This window comes from Benincasa hispida, chromosome 8 (assembly GCF_027475165.1).
Source record: "Benincasa hispida cultivar pf3 chromosome 8, pf3_genome.v1.1, whole genome shotgun sequence".
Lineage (NCBI taxonomy): Eukaryota > Viridiplantae > Streptophyta > Magnoliopsida > Cucurbitales > Cucurbitaceae > Benincasa > Benincasa hispida.
Window position 1 is genome coordinate 32,092,735 of NC_143485.1, and position 20,609 is coordinate 32,113,343.

Consider the following 20,609-nt stretch of genomic DNA (forward strand, 5'->3'; position numbering starts at 1 on the left):
TAACAGGTGAGAAAATTTCTTCATAGTCAACTCCCTCAACCTGGGTATAACCCTTTGCCACAAGTCTAGCCTTAAAGTTTTGTACCTTTCCATCTACACCTCTCTTTCGCTTATAGATCCACTTACACCCAATAGGTCTTACCTCATCAAGTGGATCAACAAGCTCCTAAACGTTATTGAAGTACATAGACTCCATTTTCTGGTTCATGGCTTTAACCCATTCATCTTTGTCAACATCCTCCATTGCTTTCTTAAAAGACAATGAATCCTCGACCCCATCATTCTAATGACGTTTTGGGCTTTAGTCAAACCCATGTAGCAATTCGGTGGGTTCATAACTCTCCCACTACGTCGAGACAGTCTCAACTCTTGAGTTGGTTGACTAGACGTTCCGACCTCAACAACTCTTGTTGATCTGTCGGGCTGTTCAAAAACTCTTATTGAACCCTCAGCAGTCTAAGTCTCACTTGAGATCTCACGTAAAACGAGCTTACTCCATGGCTTATGATCCCTCATGTGATCTTCTTCCAAGAAGATAACATTAGTGGAAACAAACACTTTATTCTCACTTGGATCATAGAAGTATCCATCTCTTGTTTCCTCGGGGTAACCCACAAAGAGGCAAACCTTCGAACGCGGTTCCAACTTCTTTGGGTTAGTCTTTAACACATGTGTCAGATAACCCTAAATCCTGAAGTGGCGTAAACTACCTTTACGGCCTCTCCATCTCTTAAAAGGTGTTTCAAAAACACCTTTCGAGGGAACGTTGTTCAGGATATAACATGCAGTCTGCACTACATAACCCCAAAACGAGTCTGGAAGATGAGCATAACTCATCATAGACCAAACCATGTCTAACAAGGTTCTATTTCTCCTTTCAAATACACCATTTTGTTGAGGTGTACCAGGGGCTGAGAGTTGGGACGCAATCCCATGTTCTATCATATAGTTCTGGAATTGGAGGTCTATATACTCTCTACCACGATCAGATCGTAGTGTTTTTATCTTCTTACCTAATAAGTTTTCAACTTCAGTCTTATACTCTTTGAACTTGTCAAGGGCTTCAGACTTACGTTGAATTAGGAAAAGATACCCAAACCTTGAATAATCATATATGAAAGAGATGAAATATTCATACCCACCTCGAGCTCTAACATTCATCGGACCACAGAGGTCTGAATGTACAAGCTCTAAGGCTTCCTTGGCTCTGTAACCTTTTCCCGTAAAAGGTCGTTTGGTCATCTTGCCTTCGAGGCATGATTCACATACCGGCAAGAAGTTTTCTTCTAAACTCTTTAGAAGTCCACTTTTCACCAACTTCTAAATCTTATTGAGGTTGATATGACCTAATCTTAGATGCCAAAGATGGGCATTTTCCTTTGGAGAAACCTTTGGTCTTTTAGTTGTTGTTGTCGCACTTAACATTTCAGTGTTAAATAAGGCTTTTATGACCAATGGCCTTAGTACATATAAGTTATTTTCCATTGAACCATAACCAATCTCCATTCCATTCTTGGAAATAAACACTTTATTCTCAGAAAAGAAGACAGTATAGCCTTGTTCAATGAGACAAGATACCGAGATTAAGTTCCTCTTAATATGAAAAACTATGAAAACATTATCCAGTAATAGATCGTTTCTTGTCAACAAATAACTTCAGCCTGCCTACAACAACAGCTGAAACAACTCACCAGTACCGACTCGAAGAGTCATCTCTCCCTGTGGCAACGTTTGTCAGGAACTGAATCCTTGGTAAGAGGAACTGACATGATTGGTAGCACCTGAATTAAGCATTCAGGAAGAATCATCATTCTCTACCAGACACGTCTCCAAGACTAATAAATCATATTTACTGTCTTGTCTTCTCTTTTGGAGAGTAGTGGGATTGAGGTCGTTTGCCACGAAATTTGTTTCACACAATTCTTTCCACTGTAAATAATTGGTCATTTTAAAAGCTTTAAACGAAAATACTAACGAGTTGCTGAAAAGAAAAATACATTGACCTACGTTAGGTTTTAAGCAAATACCCATTGTAAAACAAAACAACATCCAATAAGGTTTTAGCAAAACTAACATGAACCCCGTATGACATCTAGTTTCACAATGACGCTTCAAAGGTTTAGGATAAAAGCCGCCGAAGAGAGGACAATTATCCCTCCTCTGAATTGAGAAGATCTCAACCAGTCATTAATACTAGAACAACTCTTGCTCCTATAACGACTAGCCATCATTGATTTGGCCAAGAGATTATTACTTAACAATCTCTCGTAAGTGTGACCCACCATTTTAAGCCCTAAAGGTTCGTCCCAAAAGGCCAATCCGAAGGGGAAAAATCCGATTGGGGAAAAACCTAAAGCAACCCTATCCATTTCGGGAGTTCACCTTGATATTGACCAATTGCACAAAACCCATTCGAAGGGGGACGCACCAAAGGCGACACAAGGGCGTACAAAATGATCTCACGGTGTGAACCAATGACAGAGACCATAGGACGTGTTGACACACACCTTTCACCCACTTACTATAAACACTCTCTTCGTCCACCTTGATATTGACTCATACAAATACCATCCGAAGGGGGATGCTCCCAGGGCACCACGAGGCCAAGCATGAATCTCACGATGTGAACATACAAGGAGAAACGTGAGTGGAATCATAGACATATCTGATACGCCTCTTCCTCCCACTGAGTATTTTATAACCTAGGGTTTAGCTTACTTAGAAAAAACACGGCTAAGGATTTTAACTAAGTGACTTTTAGGTTTTCCCAAGAGTAACATTTACCTTGGAAAGTGAAACAACTTTCGATTATCATCCATTAAACTCTTTAACAGAATCTTTGACCAAAACGTCGCATGCTTGTTAAAAATCTATCTAATTCACCTTTCCAGGTAGGTTCCCAGGTAGGGGTGTTATGTTTCCGTCAACTTAAGAACCCCAGCCTAGCCAGAACCCGCCTTAGACAAAAGTCCTTTATAGATAGGTTTACAACAAATTTAATCTTTTATTTCAACCAATTTTAAAAAATTAAGCTAGGTTACTAAACTCTTTAGAACCACTTGAACTTAGATCTATCTCAATCCAATTTTAAAACCCTTTTAAAAAACTTGAGTTCACTCTAAGAAGATGATTTTAGGTTTAATTTCCTTTATTATAATTATAAACAGAAATCAACACCACAATGCTTAGCTAACACATGCAAGGCATTCATAACGATTATAAACAACCTAAGTGTCATGCTCAATGCATTGTCCACTCATTGCTACTTCTTTTATATAACACTTATACAAAACAACAATGTAACAAGCAAAACATGCTTCCATTCACCTTTAGACTATAACATTTATAATAAAAGGATGATGCATGATAATGCTCACTGCATGCAAAATATAACTCTTATATTTCATGATGCATGCAAATGCTTTCAAGTAATTTCTTCATATTAGAATATAACATTTATAATACGTGATGTATGAATAATTGCACAACCTAAGGTGGGTTTTAACTATATGACAAACACTTTGACATGTAAGTACCATACATCACATGTATAAGCTATAAAAGTTGATGAACCGGGTGAAATTGCCTTAAAAACATAAAAGGAAAGCTAACTATTACAAAGATAAGAAGTCACCGATTCAAACAGGCGAACCAGGTCTTGAATCACTCGGGAAAAGCATCGTGTCTCCAACCATCGTGTACTAAGCACCCCACAATCGCCTACATGATAAAACAAACGTTTTGTTCTATCGCTTACCAGTGCTCCAAGAGCTAAACGATCGTTTAGCATTTACTATACGATCGTCTAGGAAAATCTAAACGATCGTTTAGCTATTACTATATGATCCTGTACCTTTACTAAGTGATGAAGCTTGAAGTACACGATTGCTTAGCGCGCTCCACACAACGCCCGCCTTCTGCGATCATCTAAACGACTACAATGCCACGAAGCACCATCGCCTAAACAATCACTTAACTAGCATCTCCGTATCGCATACGCGCGATCGCATAGGTAGTAACTAAGCGATGAAGCTTGCTAATACACGATCGTCTAGCGTGCACCTACTACTAAACGACGAGCATTGCATGCTCCCACTACGATCGTCTACCTCTAGCGCCTACGCGATCGGGCAACCAACGCTACGCGATATGATAAACGATTTACGATCGTTTAGAAAATACTACACGATAGTCTAGAAAAAACTAAACGATCGTTTACCTGAGGCTACACAATACGACAATGCTTGGTCGTCTTCTTAGTTCAGAAACCGCATCTCCATGCTTCGTAGCTTCATCACGAACGACTTGACAAACTCAAACTATTTGAATTAAAGACTCAATTGCAAAGTTAATTATGCCCAAAAAACATAAGGGCCTTTACAAATTAACACTTTGTAATACCAGAAAGCTTTAACTAAAAGGAAATTAAACCCGGAACATTCATCAACGCAACCACAAATGTAGAAAACAATTAACCACAATTGCAGAAACCCATCGCGACTGTAAAATGAGTTCAATTCAGAGTTGTAATTTGGAATATTAGAAAACTTGGCTCTGATACCAATTGAAGGAAATCGAACTCGAGATTTCCATGAGCAGTGGAAATAAGATTATTCCAAATTACAATCATGAATGAACATTACATTTACAGTCGTATACAAAACATGTAATTATGCAATTAATATAGAAATTATAGCATGAACACTACAAATGAACAAGCAAGAACTCTACGAACATTTGTCGTCTCATCTCCACGCTTCTTGCTCATGAATGCTCAAACACAACAACGTCAAATGCTCGATCTACACAACCGAGCACAGCACGAACACTTCGTGCTCGTCCTCAACGATCACCTCAGTCACGAACTTCTAAGAAACACAAACGGCCTCCACAGAACCTCGACGGTGTCGAGTTAAGTATGACACCACCAAGAAGGCTACCTTGGTATTCTCGGTGTGAGAATTCAGAGGGTGGGCTCTATTCAAACTTGGAATGAGGTCGATGAAGGAGGAAACACCGATCGTGTACACAACTGGGCAAGTGGGAGATGGCGGAGACCTAACGTATAGGTCGATGCCCAATCTTTTAGCTAAAGCTCCAACGGTACGTGAATAACTGACTAAACTCTTTAGTCATGGGATCCACAATCCGTTAACTACTAGATACTCTACTAAAGACCGACAGCTAAACTCTCTTTACCACAAATATATTATGTGTCCATCTTAACCAATAAGCAGTGCGACAACCCTTCACAGATCACTCGTAAGTACAGCTAGACCAATAACCGTTATGCCCCTGTAGTTACATCTGTCTCCTTAAGTACCACCGATCCCTTTAACGAACATAAGTCATAGTCCTACTATGACTGAGTCTTCTCTTCCAAAGAGAAGTTGTGGCTACTATGTTCAAGCCCCGGATTAGCTCTTAAGGGAGGTGGTTTACTATTGTATGCATGTTGCATGATCGCAAGGCATGAACACATCCTAGGGAGTGTTAGCCGAAACCCTCTCAACCCATTCACCGCATATTCATCGTATTTCCTGTTTACCAACTCTTTTCAAACTTTGCCGCATTCGTTATTATTTTCATTAACGCAACAATAACTCAACACTTATTTATTCAACTGATTACCGCAAGTTTTCATAAAAATCTCCAACGCAACTATTTTCACAAGTCCCTGTGTTCGACCCTGGACTTGCCAGGAAACTCAGAGGAATTTACACTTAGATTCCTCTGGGGAAACTTGAGTGCATAACGCAATCCACCAACACGTCATCCATAATTTCCACTTCATAAAATTCAAGCATCAGTGGGCACAGAATCAGCCGAGAAGGTGCTAGTCTATCTCTCGTTTGGGATTCGAAAAGGTCTTCTTGGTTAGTGGTCCTCACTATGCTGTCATCTCTTGCCAGCTTTAGATCTCATAAATCACATCTTCTAGTACACTAGTTGGAAGCCGGGTTTGATGCATTATTCAAAGGGTAATTCCCATATAGGAGCACCAGCAAGTCTGAGTTCCAATCTCTCTCAAATAGGTAACAAAAAGTACCATTGGGGCTGGAAAACTGAATGAGAACCCGAGTAGAGCGGCAAAATCTTTCTAAGACGTGCGCCTAACCCAGGAGGGAACAATTTCTATCTATCCATCCCGACCCCACCTCTTATGGTTAACGCCTCTCTGAAGATTTTGGGTGAAGCCACTTTTACAGCTCAGCCTGGTAGAAAGAGTGGAACTCGAATAGTTGTCTGATAAAGGAAGGAAGTGCCAGTTCTGATCGAAGGAATAAAGGACAAGGTGCTTGATCAACTAATCAATATTAGGGAAAACTAATCTAGCTATTAGCTAAAGGTAGATTTCTTTCAAGCTACTCGACTAACTAGGATCAGAGTGGAATTAAGACTCCCCTTTCCTTGTTTCCACACATTGTTATCTGAAAGCGTTCTCCTTACGATACTAAGTCGCTTCTACCTCTAAAAGGAAGACCCTCAAGGCGACCAAGAGGGCACATACCTTCTCCATATTCCTTAAAGGGGCAAGACTTGGATACTACATGTGAGAAGTATAATAGTTTACTGGACAACAACTTAGATTTTCGATTGATTTGGATGCAATGGAATTGGAGCATTACTCAAAAAAAAAAAAAAAAAAAAAAAAACCATCCCATGAGTATACATGACCTTACTACCTGTATAAAATGTGCATCTCTGCTTAGGGAGTAGGTCAAAGTCTTTTTTTTTTTTTTAGAAAAGTCAAAAGTTGAAACCTGAGAAAATAAAACCCCTAAGAGCATCTTGTAAATAAATTATTCGATTTGGAGATCCCAACAAGGCTGCCGGAGATATCACTAAACCACCTGGGGATGTCTCTTGCAAAGAAGAATTCGTAGAGATTTTTCCAGAAACCTGTTCAATAAGTGGAACGCATTAGCTGTCATTTCTATGGTTGGGTAGTAAGGATTGGAGAAGGGCAATCACTCATTCTTAAGACCAAAGAGGCGGGCGGAAAATGGGGAAAGCTCTCCGGAACCACAAGAATCCTTAATTAGAATGGGATTCCAACTCATGCGATTTTGGCAAAATTACTTACCCCAAGTATACAATATAATGCAATCGTGTATACTGTCCACAATTTAGTAACCTTAAACATTACTTTACCTTCCACTCTATTTTTGTTAATATTTAATTAAATAACATTACTTTAAAAAAATCATTAGCATGGCCAAGCCCCAAACAACTGCCGTACATGTCACTGACACTGAGCCTCGACCTCAAGCTTTCTTATCCACTCCATTGCTTGAATCTCAACTGAAAGTTATTAGTAGTGGAAGAGAGGCGGAATGAGAGTGGGCATGGCTGCTTCGCTTTCAACTTCTCCTTACACATGCTCCTCCAAATCCATTACTTTGCGCAAGTGTAGCCCCAAGATCAAACTTGGAAGAAATCGCTTCATAATTTCTGCTTCAACCTCCGTTCTTGCCGGTGGTTCTCCCCTTCTTCAAGCAGCCAAGCATACGGTATGGTTTGCAAGTAACGAGCATTTCTTAGATTGTGTTTTGAAATCAATGTCTCGATTGATAGCGTTCTCGTGTTTTCCTTGTTCTGGTAAAAGAGATGCATGAACTCTGTTTTGGGAATGAATCTTCTCGGTGTAATCATAATGTGACTGTAAGGCGCAGCGTTGCTTGTATATATATATGTATGTATATATTTGTGTGATTTTATTTTTACCTAGCGTTTTGAACTGGTGAATTGATTTGAGCAAATGGGAATGATTAGAATGGGAGAAGCAGCAATTGCAGTGATTCATTGAAGCTAAGAACCATAGATATGGATCTGATACATGATGCATTTTAAAAACTTAGGACACGGACACAGGAAGAACATATTTATTAAAACATACCTTTTAAAAAATGTATATTATTTTTAAACAAGAAGGAAATTCAAAGTTAATGAGTTCATACATTTTAAAAAATACATATCATTTTTAAACAAGAAGGAAATTCAAAGTTAATGAGTTTATTCATTTCTATGCTTAAAAAATTAGTTTGATGTATTTTACTCTCAAATATTTTTTTTTTGTCATATAACTTAGTATATGTTAGAAGTGTTTGATGCATGTCTACTAAATGTTGGTCCTATTTTGACTTTGTACAACTAATGTCTAACACATCTATTGTACTATTAAGTGTTCGATTTTGTGTCGGAGTGTCCAAGTATCGGTCATGGACACAATAGCCAAAATAAAGTGTATGTGTTTCTTAGCTTATAGGTATATTGCCAAACAAATAAAAGACATGGATTATGAGTGAAGTGTTGTTAGTGTTAAAGTATTGATATAACATTAAATTTACTTCTCCCATCAGCTTTAGCTTTTGGGTCAATCGATACAAGGTAATAGAGCAGGAGGTCTAGGAGGTTCAGGAATTCCTATGTTTAAACTCCTGAAATGTTATTTCCACTCTAATTAGTATTGATTTCAAATTGTTGAGTTTTGTACAAATTACAAGCCCACAAGTGAGGAAAAATGCTAAAATATTAATATAATATTAAATTTACTTCACCCATCAGCTTAAGCTTTTGGATAAATCGATGATTTGGCCCTTCTGGTTTAAGAAAGGATCAAAACACGGGATTGAAAAATCTTAAAAGGGTATTAGTGAAATGATGGATGGATAGTCTAAATTGAAATATTTAGAGGAGTCCATGATTTTTGTCTTGTGATTATTTGATCTATATGTGAACTAGTTCGCTGATGCTTTTGTTAACTAGAGGGTATGTTTGTTCTGGAGGAAAATGATTGACGTGATTCTTTGTAATTTAGGTGGACGCATATGTAAAAAGTGGAATGGTTATTGGCTTGGGGTCTGGACAAGCTTCTGGTATGGCCATTCAATATCTTGGCCGGCTGCTTCGGACAGGTGCTTTGAAAGATATAGTTGGGGTACCCATGTGAGTTACTATCCTTTGAATTCATTGACAGTGTCAAATACTTTCTGCATGGTTTCATCATTTACCTAATTCCAATTCGACCTTCGTTAAAACAATTGGCAGTTTGTTATCATGCTCTTCTTTCTTATGGACACTGGATTGGATTGATGTGAGGAAGCATTTTTAGAAATTATTAAAATCTTCTTTACAGGTATCTATACCTGTTTTGTGTTTAAAGTTCTATTCTTGGATGTATAAAGTTAGTGAAGATGTACTGTAAAGTGTGCATATCTCTTGAAGCCATTGGAGATGTCAGGTCACAATCCAAATTGAGATTCTCTTAGGGTACCTCCTAACTAGAATTAAGATCTGGAATATATTGAAATATAACGGAATAACTACAAGATAACCCGAGTATAAAGGTACTTGGAACCTCCCTCTTGAGTATGCTAACTCAAGCTCTACAACACTCATCAATTGCTTATCTCCCCTCAAACCACTTCCCTTTATTTATTACCAAACACATTAACTCACTCACTAACTAATTACCCTTATGTTTCTTACTGATACCGTACCAATATCCCTATAGGTACCTTACAGATTCTTTCCACCCAATTTCAACTATGACATTTACATTGTTCCGATTCCTATTTTACATTGAGGTTTTCGGTGCAGACTATGTCTACATATTTACCAGTTGAGTGACTTCCAACTTGTTAATGATATTTCTGAAAGACAATTTAACTGTCAAGTCATAATAATTGTAGTTACACTTGTAATTTGAGACAATGACTATCTTTATTGTACTTCTCATTCTTTATGCACCATGTTTTTATTTCTGGAAGACAAAATAACTTGCTTTTTTGTTGTTTCATTCTTAACGCACTGTGTCAGTTTCCTTGACTTGATGCAGGTCCATAGCAAGTGCAAGTGAAGCTGCCAAGGCAGGAATTCCATTAGACCAGTTCAATGATAGTTCTCAAGTGAGCTAAACTTCTAATTCTTAATTCATTATGCTCTTTACTGGAGTGCATTTTGAAGCCAAGGCAGTCTTTAAGTTTAGTTATAAAGGGAAAACCTTCAAATGGTAGATGAGAGACTCCTCATATTTGTTTAACGTTTCTTTATCAGGATGCATGAGGAACTGAGATAACGTTTCTTTATCATCAGGGTGCATGAGGAATATGAAAAGTTTTTGTGGCCTACCAAGTTATGAGAAACTGAGATAATGGACCAGAGAACCCTAATTTATTCTGGATATTACTAAGATTCTCATAAGAACTCTGTTGATAAAAAAATTAGTAATTGTAGTGAACCCAATTAACCCAAATAGGAGTCACAAAGTCCCTAATAGTGAATTATAGAATAGAAATGCATTTTAGATACTCTTCAAAGGTTGGGCATTGAAGGTGAAAAGTTCATTTTTTCTCCAGTGACATGAAAGATTATTTATATCTGCACATTTTTTTCTGTCTAAAATAATGGTACTTATCAAAATTTTATTTTAGTGTTATTTTTATGTTAAACCTCAGTCAAGTAAATAAGAAGTTTGTTCTTTTGTAGATTGATTTTTCATTTGATGATGCTGATATTATAGAAGAAGGAACACTTATTGCTGTCATTGGGCATAGGAAACCGCAAGTGGAAGATTCAATAATTCAAGAGAAGGTGAATAAAATCTTCCTTTCGTCAAAAGCTCTTAAATCAATGTGCTTACGATTTTCAACCTGTACTAGGGAAAAGATCCTTGAGTTTGGAACCAATCGTTTATATTTATCATAAACAATTTTGTTTTTAATGTATGATAGTAATTTGGTGTTTGTCATGTGAAGACTTAAAACTGCAAGACCTAGAATATATTGATATATTGTTATGTTATATGTTCATTTCTTGTCTTTCATCTCTTTGCAGTCTATAATAAATGCCTCCAACCAGCTTGCATTCATGATAAAAGAAAGCCAATATATGGGTGGCCCTGAGGGTTCGATTCCGGTTTTAGTGAATTCTGTGAGAAGACATCATTATAATCTATAGCATGGCTTATATATGATATAGATTACCAGATAGCTAATGATGAAAGCTGAATTTATTTTCAGCTTAATTGGATGCAAACTGCAGAAGAAATTGATGATCTCTTTTTAGGTGATGCAGAGGTGAGCTTTGTACTTATGGATTACAACTTTATCAGACTTTGCATGCTACTTTTACTAAGTGGATTCCTTGATTTTATTATTTACCTATGTAAAGCTCAGAAAGCCGAACTCGTCACTTTATCCTGCACCTGCTTATGAATAGATTACATATTTAGGAATCTTACAGTTTTATATATATACGCAGCATGCTCATCATAGTTTTTTCTTTTGAAGAATGCCATACATAATGTAAATTATGAAGAGACAACGAACTGTTTGTCACTTTTTATATAAGTCAAAATTCAAGATTAAAAAAAAAAAAATTTCAAAAGTGTGGCCGGGGTTAATTATTTGTAGACCTGGCAAAACAATATAAAGGATATACGTTGTTTCATCTTATATTTTATTTCAATTTTGAATAACTTTTGTAATCTATACATAGCATGTCCTATTTAACCATGCACAACATATGGAAATATTGATTTGTTTGCTTTTCTTTGTCATTAGCTATGTATTGTCAAATTTTCCATAAGGGTGAAAAATCAAAAGAGGTCCTTATTCAGTGAAAGTAATGTAGTAATTTTAAATCAAAAGAGGTCCTTATCCAGTGAAAGTAATGTAGTAATTTTATTTGGCCAAGAAAATGAACGATGTTTCTTTAAATCTCAAGGACACAGTTGTATCTTGTTCTATCTGTTCAAGTAAAGGAATGATGTTTCTGGTGGGAGATGCCAATCATAAACATGTATTCGATATGAAATCGTAACCTTTGGTTTCTAAGCATCGGTATTTAGCAGGAGTCCTATTTCAGATTATTTAAACTTCACCATAACATCCAATTTTTCATATGAAGGTATGGAGGAGGCCATCGATTGGGCATGCAGGTCCCCTTGGGGGCGACTTCCCACTTGTCACTAGAGAAGGGCATAACGTACTGGATGTCATATTTACATCTCCTATATCAAGCCTAGGTGTGTAACAATTTCTTCTCACGCCTCTGTTTTCATCCCTTCATAGTTGTCATGAAATAATTTCTCAAGAAATGAAATGCATTTGCAGCTGAAGTAGCGGAAAGTCTTGATCAGATCAATGGAGTCGTAGATCATGGAGTCATTTCTAAATTTCCGTTAGTATTTCTCTCCATTGCTTCTGTTTGCTAAAATGGCGTTCTTCTTGCTAAAAAGAGTGAATTTTTAATTTTTTTTTGCTATTTCAATCCTCGAGGTCTTCATCTTTCGGCTACATACTCTTTCTGAGTTCTTAATTGCTTGTATTTGCTTTTGTTTCATTGTTTCTCATTGTACTTTGAGTATTAGTCTCTTTTCATTTTATCAATGAAAAGTTTTGTTTACTTAAATAAATAAATAAAAAAATAAAAATCCTACATATTGGACATCATCGTCTGCCTTCATACCTCATTTTCAGAATCAACCTTCCATCAGCTTCATCCAATAGATTTATTTTGTTGAATTGATGTTATTCATAGTTGAAAAGTAATACTCTTCTGAATTATACTTCATTCCACATTCATCCCGTAGGAAATATCTTCTCTGAAAACCCTCACATGTTCTTAACTATTCAGCATGGTCCATATATATAGATATATATATTTGCTAATAACACACTGGATTTAAGTTCAGAAAAGTTGAAATGTTCGTTTATACTTCCCCATGTGTTACAGATGCACGGCGGTTATTGCATCAGAAAGTGGGCTGCAAATTATTGACAATCTGCAGAGGAATATGGCATAGAATGATTGCGGTTCACAAATCAATGCCATCACAGGTAATTTTACTAGTAATGGATGTCCCAACATAAATTTTGTGGAAATGATTATGTAAACCATTACAAGGGCTACATAAAATATTTTTCTACGGTTGATATTAGATGAATATAAAGGTTTTGGATGACGTTAAAAGTATTCTATTTTACGTCATGCTAGCTCTATATTTTCATCCCAGAGTACTTTTATCTCATCAATGTTCAACCAATATGACTGTAACTGCTGTACATTCTCTAATCATTTATAGTAGAAAGCAATGCAACTAGTTAGTGTAATTGATTTACAGGTCTTGCACAAACTTAAACTGAACTCTCATTCCAATCATTAGTGAAAATGAACTTCTCTTACAAACAAGCAGGTCTTACACAAACTTAAACAAGTGTTGATCAGTCTTTAGCTGTCCATTTCTATTCTTTTCTTTTTCTGAACGTGTAGAGCCAATCATCACATACATTTTACAAACAAGCAGTGCCGAATGAGTGCCTGCCGTTGAGCCATATTGAATAGTAGTAGTATCATTCCAACAAGAACCCAAGGAGTACAACCACCAGTTTCTTCAGCCTCTGCCTTGTGATCCGAAATGGTCAGAACACAGCAGCCCTGAGACCCCCACTTCCTGGCAGTGACTCCGGCTGAGTCCTTCTGACTCAACCAACTTGCCGCCACGAGTAAGGTGATTGGCGCTGCTCGTAAAGCCCAACCACCACAAGGCAACCTTCTAGGTCTGGATATTGCAATGGGATTGCAGAGTATCTTATGATGGCCAACACAACTGTTATAGTACAGAGAAGGCCTTGGAAAATGGTGGTAAGAGAAGAAACGACATGTGGGGATATGGAAGGTGAAGATGAGGAGGAGTAGGAGAAGAGAAGGGAAGGGTGAGGGATCGGAAGTAAGAAAATGTGTAAAAGATGAGACTTTATGCATTATGGGAATCATGGGATTAGAGAGAGAGATGCTTCAAAAGTTCAAATTCTGTCAGGAGTTGGGAGTTTTTGAGTAAATTAAGGTTTGAATTTCCAACTGTAATTTGACGGTTTGGTCTGGTGGATAACTGATGACAGAAGACGTGGAGGATTGATTGATTAACTGTGGGAAAAGTGGTTATCCATTGACATTTTAACTGCTTTCTCTCAAGAGCTTATTTTCCTTCTAAAATGATACCGAGAAATGGAGAAATAAAGAAAAGGAGAAGAGGAAGAGACAAAAGGATCATTTGAGTTTGAATGGAGTTCAAAACTTTGGGAGCAACTGATATTTCTGATTAAATAGGTTCTGTAGTTAAAAATTAATTTCTACCACTACGAAATGAAATAGTTTTTTTTTATTTTCTAACTGTTTTGTTCCCTTGCTATTTTTTGTTATATATATTTCATGGTTTTTGAACACCATTTGAACTCTTAGCTAATTTTTTTTTTTAAAAAAAGTCTTTTATTTTATTCATAAGTTTCCTCTAAATTTAACTTAAATTTTGAAAACAATTCTAAAAATTACAATGGAACAAAAACGGTATTTATGAACTTAATTTTCAAAAACTAAAAATCAAATGGTTATCAAATGACACTTAAAATTTGTTATAAATATTCTAATGGTATATGGATGTTCATAGATTATATATTTCCAAATATCTTTCGTATCTTTATTAATATTTTTATCTTTTCATATCTTGTGAATTATATAAACAAAGGTCATTGGAACCTTTGAATGATATACTTGAATATACAGTATAATCATCTCTACTTTCTCTTCTCCTTAGTTGGTTCTTGTTTTCATTGTTTTATAACATATCATCAATATGAGTTTCTACCGTTTTGAAGATTCTTTGGAGATTGGAATCAATTCACTGTGACAACAAGAACACTAAAACCTGCTAGAACAGTTCCATATTCTTTGAGGTATTTAGTATTTTAAAGTTACAAAATGGTGGATTGGATGATTATGAACATGGCTGAAAATATTTGTAATTTTTTCATCGTTTTTCATAAAACGAAAATCAAATTGTTTTTAGTTTAAATCTTTGGTTGTGGGGGCAGGTGATGATGTGGAGTTACTTAATCTGCCTCGTAGTTTAATGATATATTTAGAATACATTTTAAAGTGTTTAATTTAAAAAATAAGCCATTTCCAAAGAAATTGGAGTGTTTGGTAACAATTCAAAATAGCTTTTTAAATGTATTTTAGTTCATTTTTATTAAAAATGTTTAAATAAAAATGAGTTTTTTGAAAAATACTTTGTTCTCAACTCAATTCAAACAGATCTTAAATCTTTAGTCGTAGGATATTTAATGAGCAAAAATTCACTTTTATACTTTTATGATTTGATAATTTTTGTGCAGTAAGATGAGATAAAAAAATATTAAATTTCAAAGGTGCAAAGTAATCTTGTGCATTCTTATTCAACTTTTTTGAATTGAATGAGAATGCACAAGATATGTCTTATATTTAAATTGTAAGCTATATTTGGTAGATATGCCTTAAAGAGAATCAGATAATCAAGTACTAGAGATTGAACTATATTGCATCAAATCAACATTAACACAAGTTTATCTCCATGAAATAAGTTTTATAATGCCAAATATTACATATATATATATATATGTATATATTCCAGAATTTTTTTTTTTTTTTTATTCAAAACACATTGAAATTTCTTTATACTTTAATCCATTTTGATATACTTTCTTAGGATCTGTTTGATAACGTTTCCGTTTTATGTTTTTCATTTTTAAAGAAACTAACTTATTTGATAACTGTTCTTATTTATTGTTTCTAGAATTTGAGAAATGTTTCTGAAAATGGGTCGAAACTACTCTTTTGTTTGTTATTTATGCGATCTGTTTCTTTTATGCATCAAAACTCATCCTTACCCCATTGTAGTGATGTAAGCTTAAACTATCCTTTTACCTTTTGTGTGTGTGTGTGTTCAACTCCTAAGCTAGGCATTTTTTTCTTTTATACTTATTTTCATCTTTTTTATTTTATTTATATTTCAAATTTCAACTTCCAAGATGTGCACTTTTATTTTCTTTTTTATTTTATATTTATTTCTATTTTTTATTATTTATTAATTTGGCTATTTTTTAAAAAATCTATTATTTTTATTTTGCATTTTAAAATTCTCCAATATTTAGATTTATATATTATTTTAATTTTTGATATATATATTATTTTATTATATTTCAACTTTTGAGTATTAATTTTTTTAATATGCATGTTTATATATTATTTTAATTCTAAAAAATTTAGTATATCTGAAACTGAGGAGAAATTTATAATATATAAATTTTGTTAAGTAAGACATTTAATTTAATTTTAATATTTTACAATAATGACATTTACATAATAATATAATTAAGTTTAATTTGACTTGACATCATTTAAAATAAATGGCTCGGGTTAGAGATGATAGTGTCGGATTTGAACAACATATGAAGGATAGGATATATTGGATTTCCACTCATAAGGAAGGAATGTTAGATACCCCTACCTACTCCCTTACTAACTAAACAAAATCCCCAAGCTCTAGTCACGAGATTGAGAAATCCTAATCGTAGATGCAGAAGAAAAAAAATCAACCAATCCACTCTCCAAATCGATATATGATGCTAACCATTGAGGTTGGAACCTTGAGTAGACTGCTGGTGATAAGCCGTATCGCAACTTTGTTATTATGTTTAATTGTCATCGAGATTTACTTATATTAGATGACATAAATTTTTTATAATACTTTTTTCAATGTTTTATGTATGACATATCTTCTTTTTTATATTATTTTATAAAAAAAATCATCAAACAAGTTTTTATTTCTGTTTATTGGAAGAAACAGGGAACAATAATATTTATAAAAAATATTCTTATTTTTTTGTTATAAAAAAAGAGAAAACAGGAAATGGAAAACAGAAAATAAGAAACGGAAAAATTATCAAACGAGCCTTTAACAAACAAAAAGAAGTTATTAGGGGTTTACTTTTCGATCTTGTACTGAACGATAAAATCAGTTTGTAGGGAAGGATTAAAAACTTTTGGAAGTTTATTACGTTCTGTGTTTTAGTTTCGAAATTCTGAAATTGGACCTTCAATGTTATCTTTCCCAAATTCTTTGCTGAAGTTATACGGTTCCTTCTTTTTATTGCTTCCAATTTCTCTACTTTCAAGTTTCTGTTTAGACATATTTAAATAATAGTATGTTTAATTAAAATATGAACTATGTATGTAGATTAATAATTTATCACATTGAATTATTTTATTAGATTGGACCTTATTATGTGATCTAATTAATTAAGGTCCTAGATTCCTAATTGAGTATGGACTTAATGGGTAGAAATTCATTCCTAGTTAATTACGTTTAATAGAAACCCTAATTGAACTAGTATATAAAGAGACCTTAGCGCTATGGTCCCCGATATACCAAAACAATAAGCATTTCGTCTTTCTTGAATCTCATCTAGAGAGAGATCCCACTAAGGGCATTCGAAGTTTTGGTTGAGGAAGACCATAGTCATCCATCATCATCTTGAAGCTATCATCAATTTTGCAATGGAATCCGATATGTTATTCTTGACAATTTGACATGAATGATCCTAGGGTTTATCTATTCAATATAGATATAAAGAATTTATGCTAACAAGTGGTATCAGAGCATGAATTTCATGTTGGATTGTTAGTTTATGCATTTTCCATTGGCATTGTTGATTAAATTTTGGTTTCGGTAAAGAATTTAAAGAATTAAAAAAAAAAAATGGTTGGCTTACTATAGCAGCGTTGTAAATTCATCGATGGTAGGATGGAAATCTCGGCGGTCATTGTTTTCTTTGGCATGTGTTCTTGCAACTCGTATTCTTGTCTGTGGTATTTGGCATACCCATCACCGATTATAAATGATGTGCTAGTGGTGGATTAAAGTCAATTTTTTTGGTTGATTATTTTGATTGAACGTGGTTTCCTAAAGTTTTTTTTTAAGAGAAAAAAAACCTTAGTTCTATTATTGTCAAAATTAAGGATGTTCAGTTCAACATTCTTGACAAAAGTCCACCAATGTGATGAAATCTACTGGAAAAAAAAATTAAAGACCGATTGAAGGAGTTAGGTCTTTAGTTGCTACTGACTGGAGTTGTTGTTGGGCGAAGGTATCGGTCAATTACCAATTAAAGTCTTGCCGGCGGTTCTTGGTTTTAATTATCAGTTTTTTTTTCTTTAATTCTTAATGGATGACTTTATGAGTTCGATTTTAAATTTGATTGATAATGGAAAAGTTAATGTTGTCGCTGTTTTTTTTTAACTGAAAAGTAATGTTAATACTTAATTGATGAATATGAGTTTCAAAAAAAAAAAAAATGAATTGTGATTGATGATTTTTGGACACTGATGGTTTTTTTTTTTTAAGGTTAAAAAAAAAACTGATTGAACTTAGTGAATTTATTTTTTAATAGTTTGATAATATCGAATTTGTCAACTATTTGGATTAATTGCTGATTGAACTTCTTGCCCGCTTCTAAGTTTTATTGATTAATAACTTGGTGAAATTCTTGAAAAGGGTTCTTAGTTCTTGATTGATAAGTTTGTGAATTAAAATCTACAATTTGATTATTTTTGTGATATTCACATGTTTATGTTACTTTAATTGTATTATGTGTATACAATTATTAAGTGAATTTTGTAAAAGACTATTTGGTGTTCTTTCTCCTTTATTTTTTGTACAATAATATTATTATATTATTGTATCTTATATTTTAGATTGAATTGGTCAAAAATAATATGTTACCAAAGTAACCTCTATTATCTAGATCGTTTTAATTATGAAATATAAGATGTGCATATTCATGAATTTATGCGGATAATTTTCGGCCCAAAGGAAGATAATTATTTGGCCAAATTGTGGGTATGCATGTGGTAATGAGTATGTGGCAATTATAAGGATTGCTCATGTGAAAAGTAGTCGGTCCAAAGAAAGGCTATTTTTTTTTTTTTTTTTTACAGAGTTAATTGTCAGGACTTTGATTACTACGTTGAGAGTACCATTTACAGTTAGTGTTTTTTGCCCAAAGGCTGGACATCAATGTTGTGCTAGGTATCTTGTTAAAGGGATCCACCACATATTTGAAATTATTTTGTTATGTTTTAATTGTGAGCATATGTTTTGTTGTTTATTGTTTCAGTTGGTCTTACTCAAATATCTGGAAATCTAAGTTCAATCCCTAAGTTGAATGGATCGAACTTCATGATTTGGAAAGAAAGCCTAGAGATACTTCTTGGGTGTATGGATTTGGATCTTGCATTAAGGACCGATAAACCTACTTCTACTGAGGAACAACCAAATACGGCTAATATAGAGAAGTGAGAACGGTCAAATCGCATGTGTCTGATGATCATTAGCCACTCCATTCCGGAGTCTTTTCAGGGCTCTATCACGGAAAGTGAAAATGTCAATAAGTTTCTTGCTCCAATTGAAAAATATTTTGCTAAAAATGAGAAAGGGGAAGCAAGTAGTCTTTTGACTTCTTTAACTTCTATGAGGTATAAGGGCAATGGAAACATAAGGGAGTACATTATGGAAATGTCCAATCTCGCAGGTAAATTAAAGGCACTTGATATCGAGATAAATGGAAATTTACTTGTGCATCTGGTACTTATCTCTCTTCTTGCACAATTCACTCAGTTTAAGATAAGCTATAATACTCAGAAGGGTAAATGGAGTATTAATGAGCTTATCTCATAATGTGTGCAAGAAGAAGATGGGATTAAGAAAGAAAGGACAGAAAGTACTCATTTAGCAATAGGCTCTCGTGATAAGAAGAAAATGAGGATTGTGGATGCTGCAGAAGGGACATCTCAGCAGAATAAAAAACAAGAAACAAGCTACTGAAAATCCTTGTTTTTTCTGCAAAAAGAAATGTCACTTCAAGAAAGATTATCCCAAGTACGCCAAGTAGCATGTAAAAAAGGGTAAACTTACTTTTGTTTGTTCTGAAGTTAATTTAGCTTCTGTACCTACAGATACTTTGTGGGTAGATTCTGGTGCTACTACTCATATAAGTATATCAATGCAGGGTTGCCTATGGAGCCGACCGCCAAGTAATGCTGAAAGATTCATCTATGTGGGCGATGGCAAAGCAGTTCCAATTGAAGCTATTGGAAATTTTAGATTACTTTTAAAACCTAGTTGTTATTTGGATCTGAATGAGACTTTTGTTGTACCGTCATTTAGACGAAATTTAGTTTCTATTTTCAGTTTGGACAATTTTGGTTTTTCTTGTTTTTTTGAAAATAATAAAGTTAGTCTTTTTCAAGATTCTAAGCTTATTGGTCCGGTTCTTTAATTGATAATCTATATATGCTTGATTCTTTTGCTTCATTTAACAAGATCCTGTTATCTAATTCATGTGGTACAAAGCGTAAATTAAATGAGAATTTTGCTATGTTATGGCACAAGCGTTTAGGTCACATCTCTAAATAGAGAATTCAGAGACTTGTGTCAGATGGAATTCTTGATTCCCTTGATTTAAGTAACTTCAATGTTTGTATGGAATGTATTAAAGGAAAACAGACAAACATAAGAAAATTAGGTGCCAACAGATGCTTAAACGTCTTAGAACTAATACATATAGACATTTGTGGTCCATTCCCTACGGCCTCTTGGAATGGACAACAATATTTTATTACATTCATAGACGACTATTCAAGATATGGGTACCTATATTTAATTCATGAGAAGTCTCAATCCTTGGACCTTTTTAAGTCTTTCAAAGTTGAAGTTGAACTTCAACTTG

At 34.5% G+C, this 20,609-nt stretch overlaps 1 protein-coding gene across 5 annotated transcripts; it reads left to right on the top strand.

The window, feature by feature from the left end:
* Window positions 1-7,196: 7,196 nt before the first annotated feature.
* On the top strand, window positions 7,197-20,142 carry LOC120083612 (NagB/RpiA/CoA transferase-like superfamily protein). 5 transcript variants are annotated; one of them, XR_016531252.1, is made up of 11 exons: window positions 7,197-7,514; window positions 8,822-8,949; window positions 9,842-9,911; window positions 10,492-10,596; window positions 10,840-10,935; window positions 11,025-11,081; window positions 11,914-12,031; window positions 12,120-12,186; window positions 12,742-12,845; window positions 18,999-19,785; window positions 19,890-20,142. XR_016531252.1 is itself a non-coding variant. In XM_039039435.2 (10 exons), the coding sequence occupies exons 1-9, from the start codon at window positions 7,338-7,340 to the stop codon at window positions 12,809-12,811; spliced, it is 888 nt and encodes a 295-aa protein (XP_038895363.1). In that variant the 5' UTR covers window positions 7,197-7,337; the 3' UTR covers window positions 12,812-12,845; window positions 19,890-20,142. The 5 variants fall into 5 exon arrangements, 4 of the variants coding, with proteins under 4 accessions (XP_038895363.1, XP_038895364.1, XP_038895366.1 ...); XM_039039435.2 differs by lacking the exon at window positions 18,999-19,785; XM_039039436.2 differs by lacking the exons at window positions 18,999-19,785; window positions 19,890-20,142 and adding an exon at window positions 14,661-14,857.
* Window positions 20,143-20,609: the final 467 nt, after the last annotated feature.

Coding starts and splice junctions, on each gene's coding strand:
- LOC120083612 (XM_039039435.2), top strand. CDS start 7,338: ATGAGAGTGGGCATGGCTGCTTCGCTTTCAACTTCTCCTTACACATGC. Junction 8,950..9,841: donor GATATAGTTGGGGTACCCAT/GTGAGTTACTAT, acceptor GACTTGATGCAG/GTCCATAGCAAGTGCAAGTG. Junction 10,597..10,839: donor ATTCAATAATTCAAGAGAAG/GTGAATAAAATC, acceptor ATCTCTTTGCAG/TCTATAATAAATGCCTCCAA.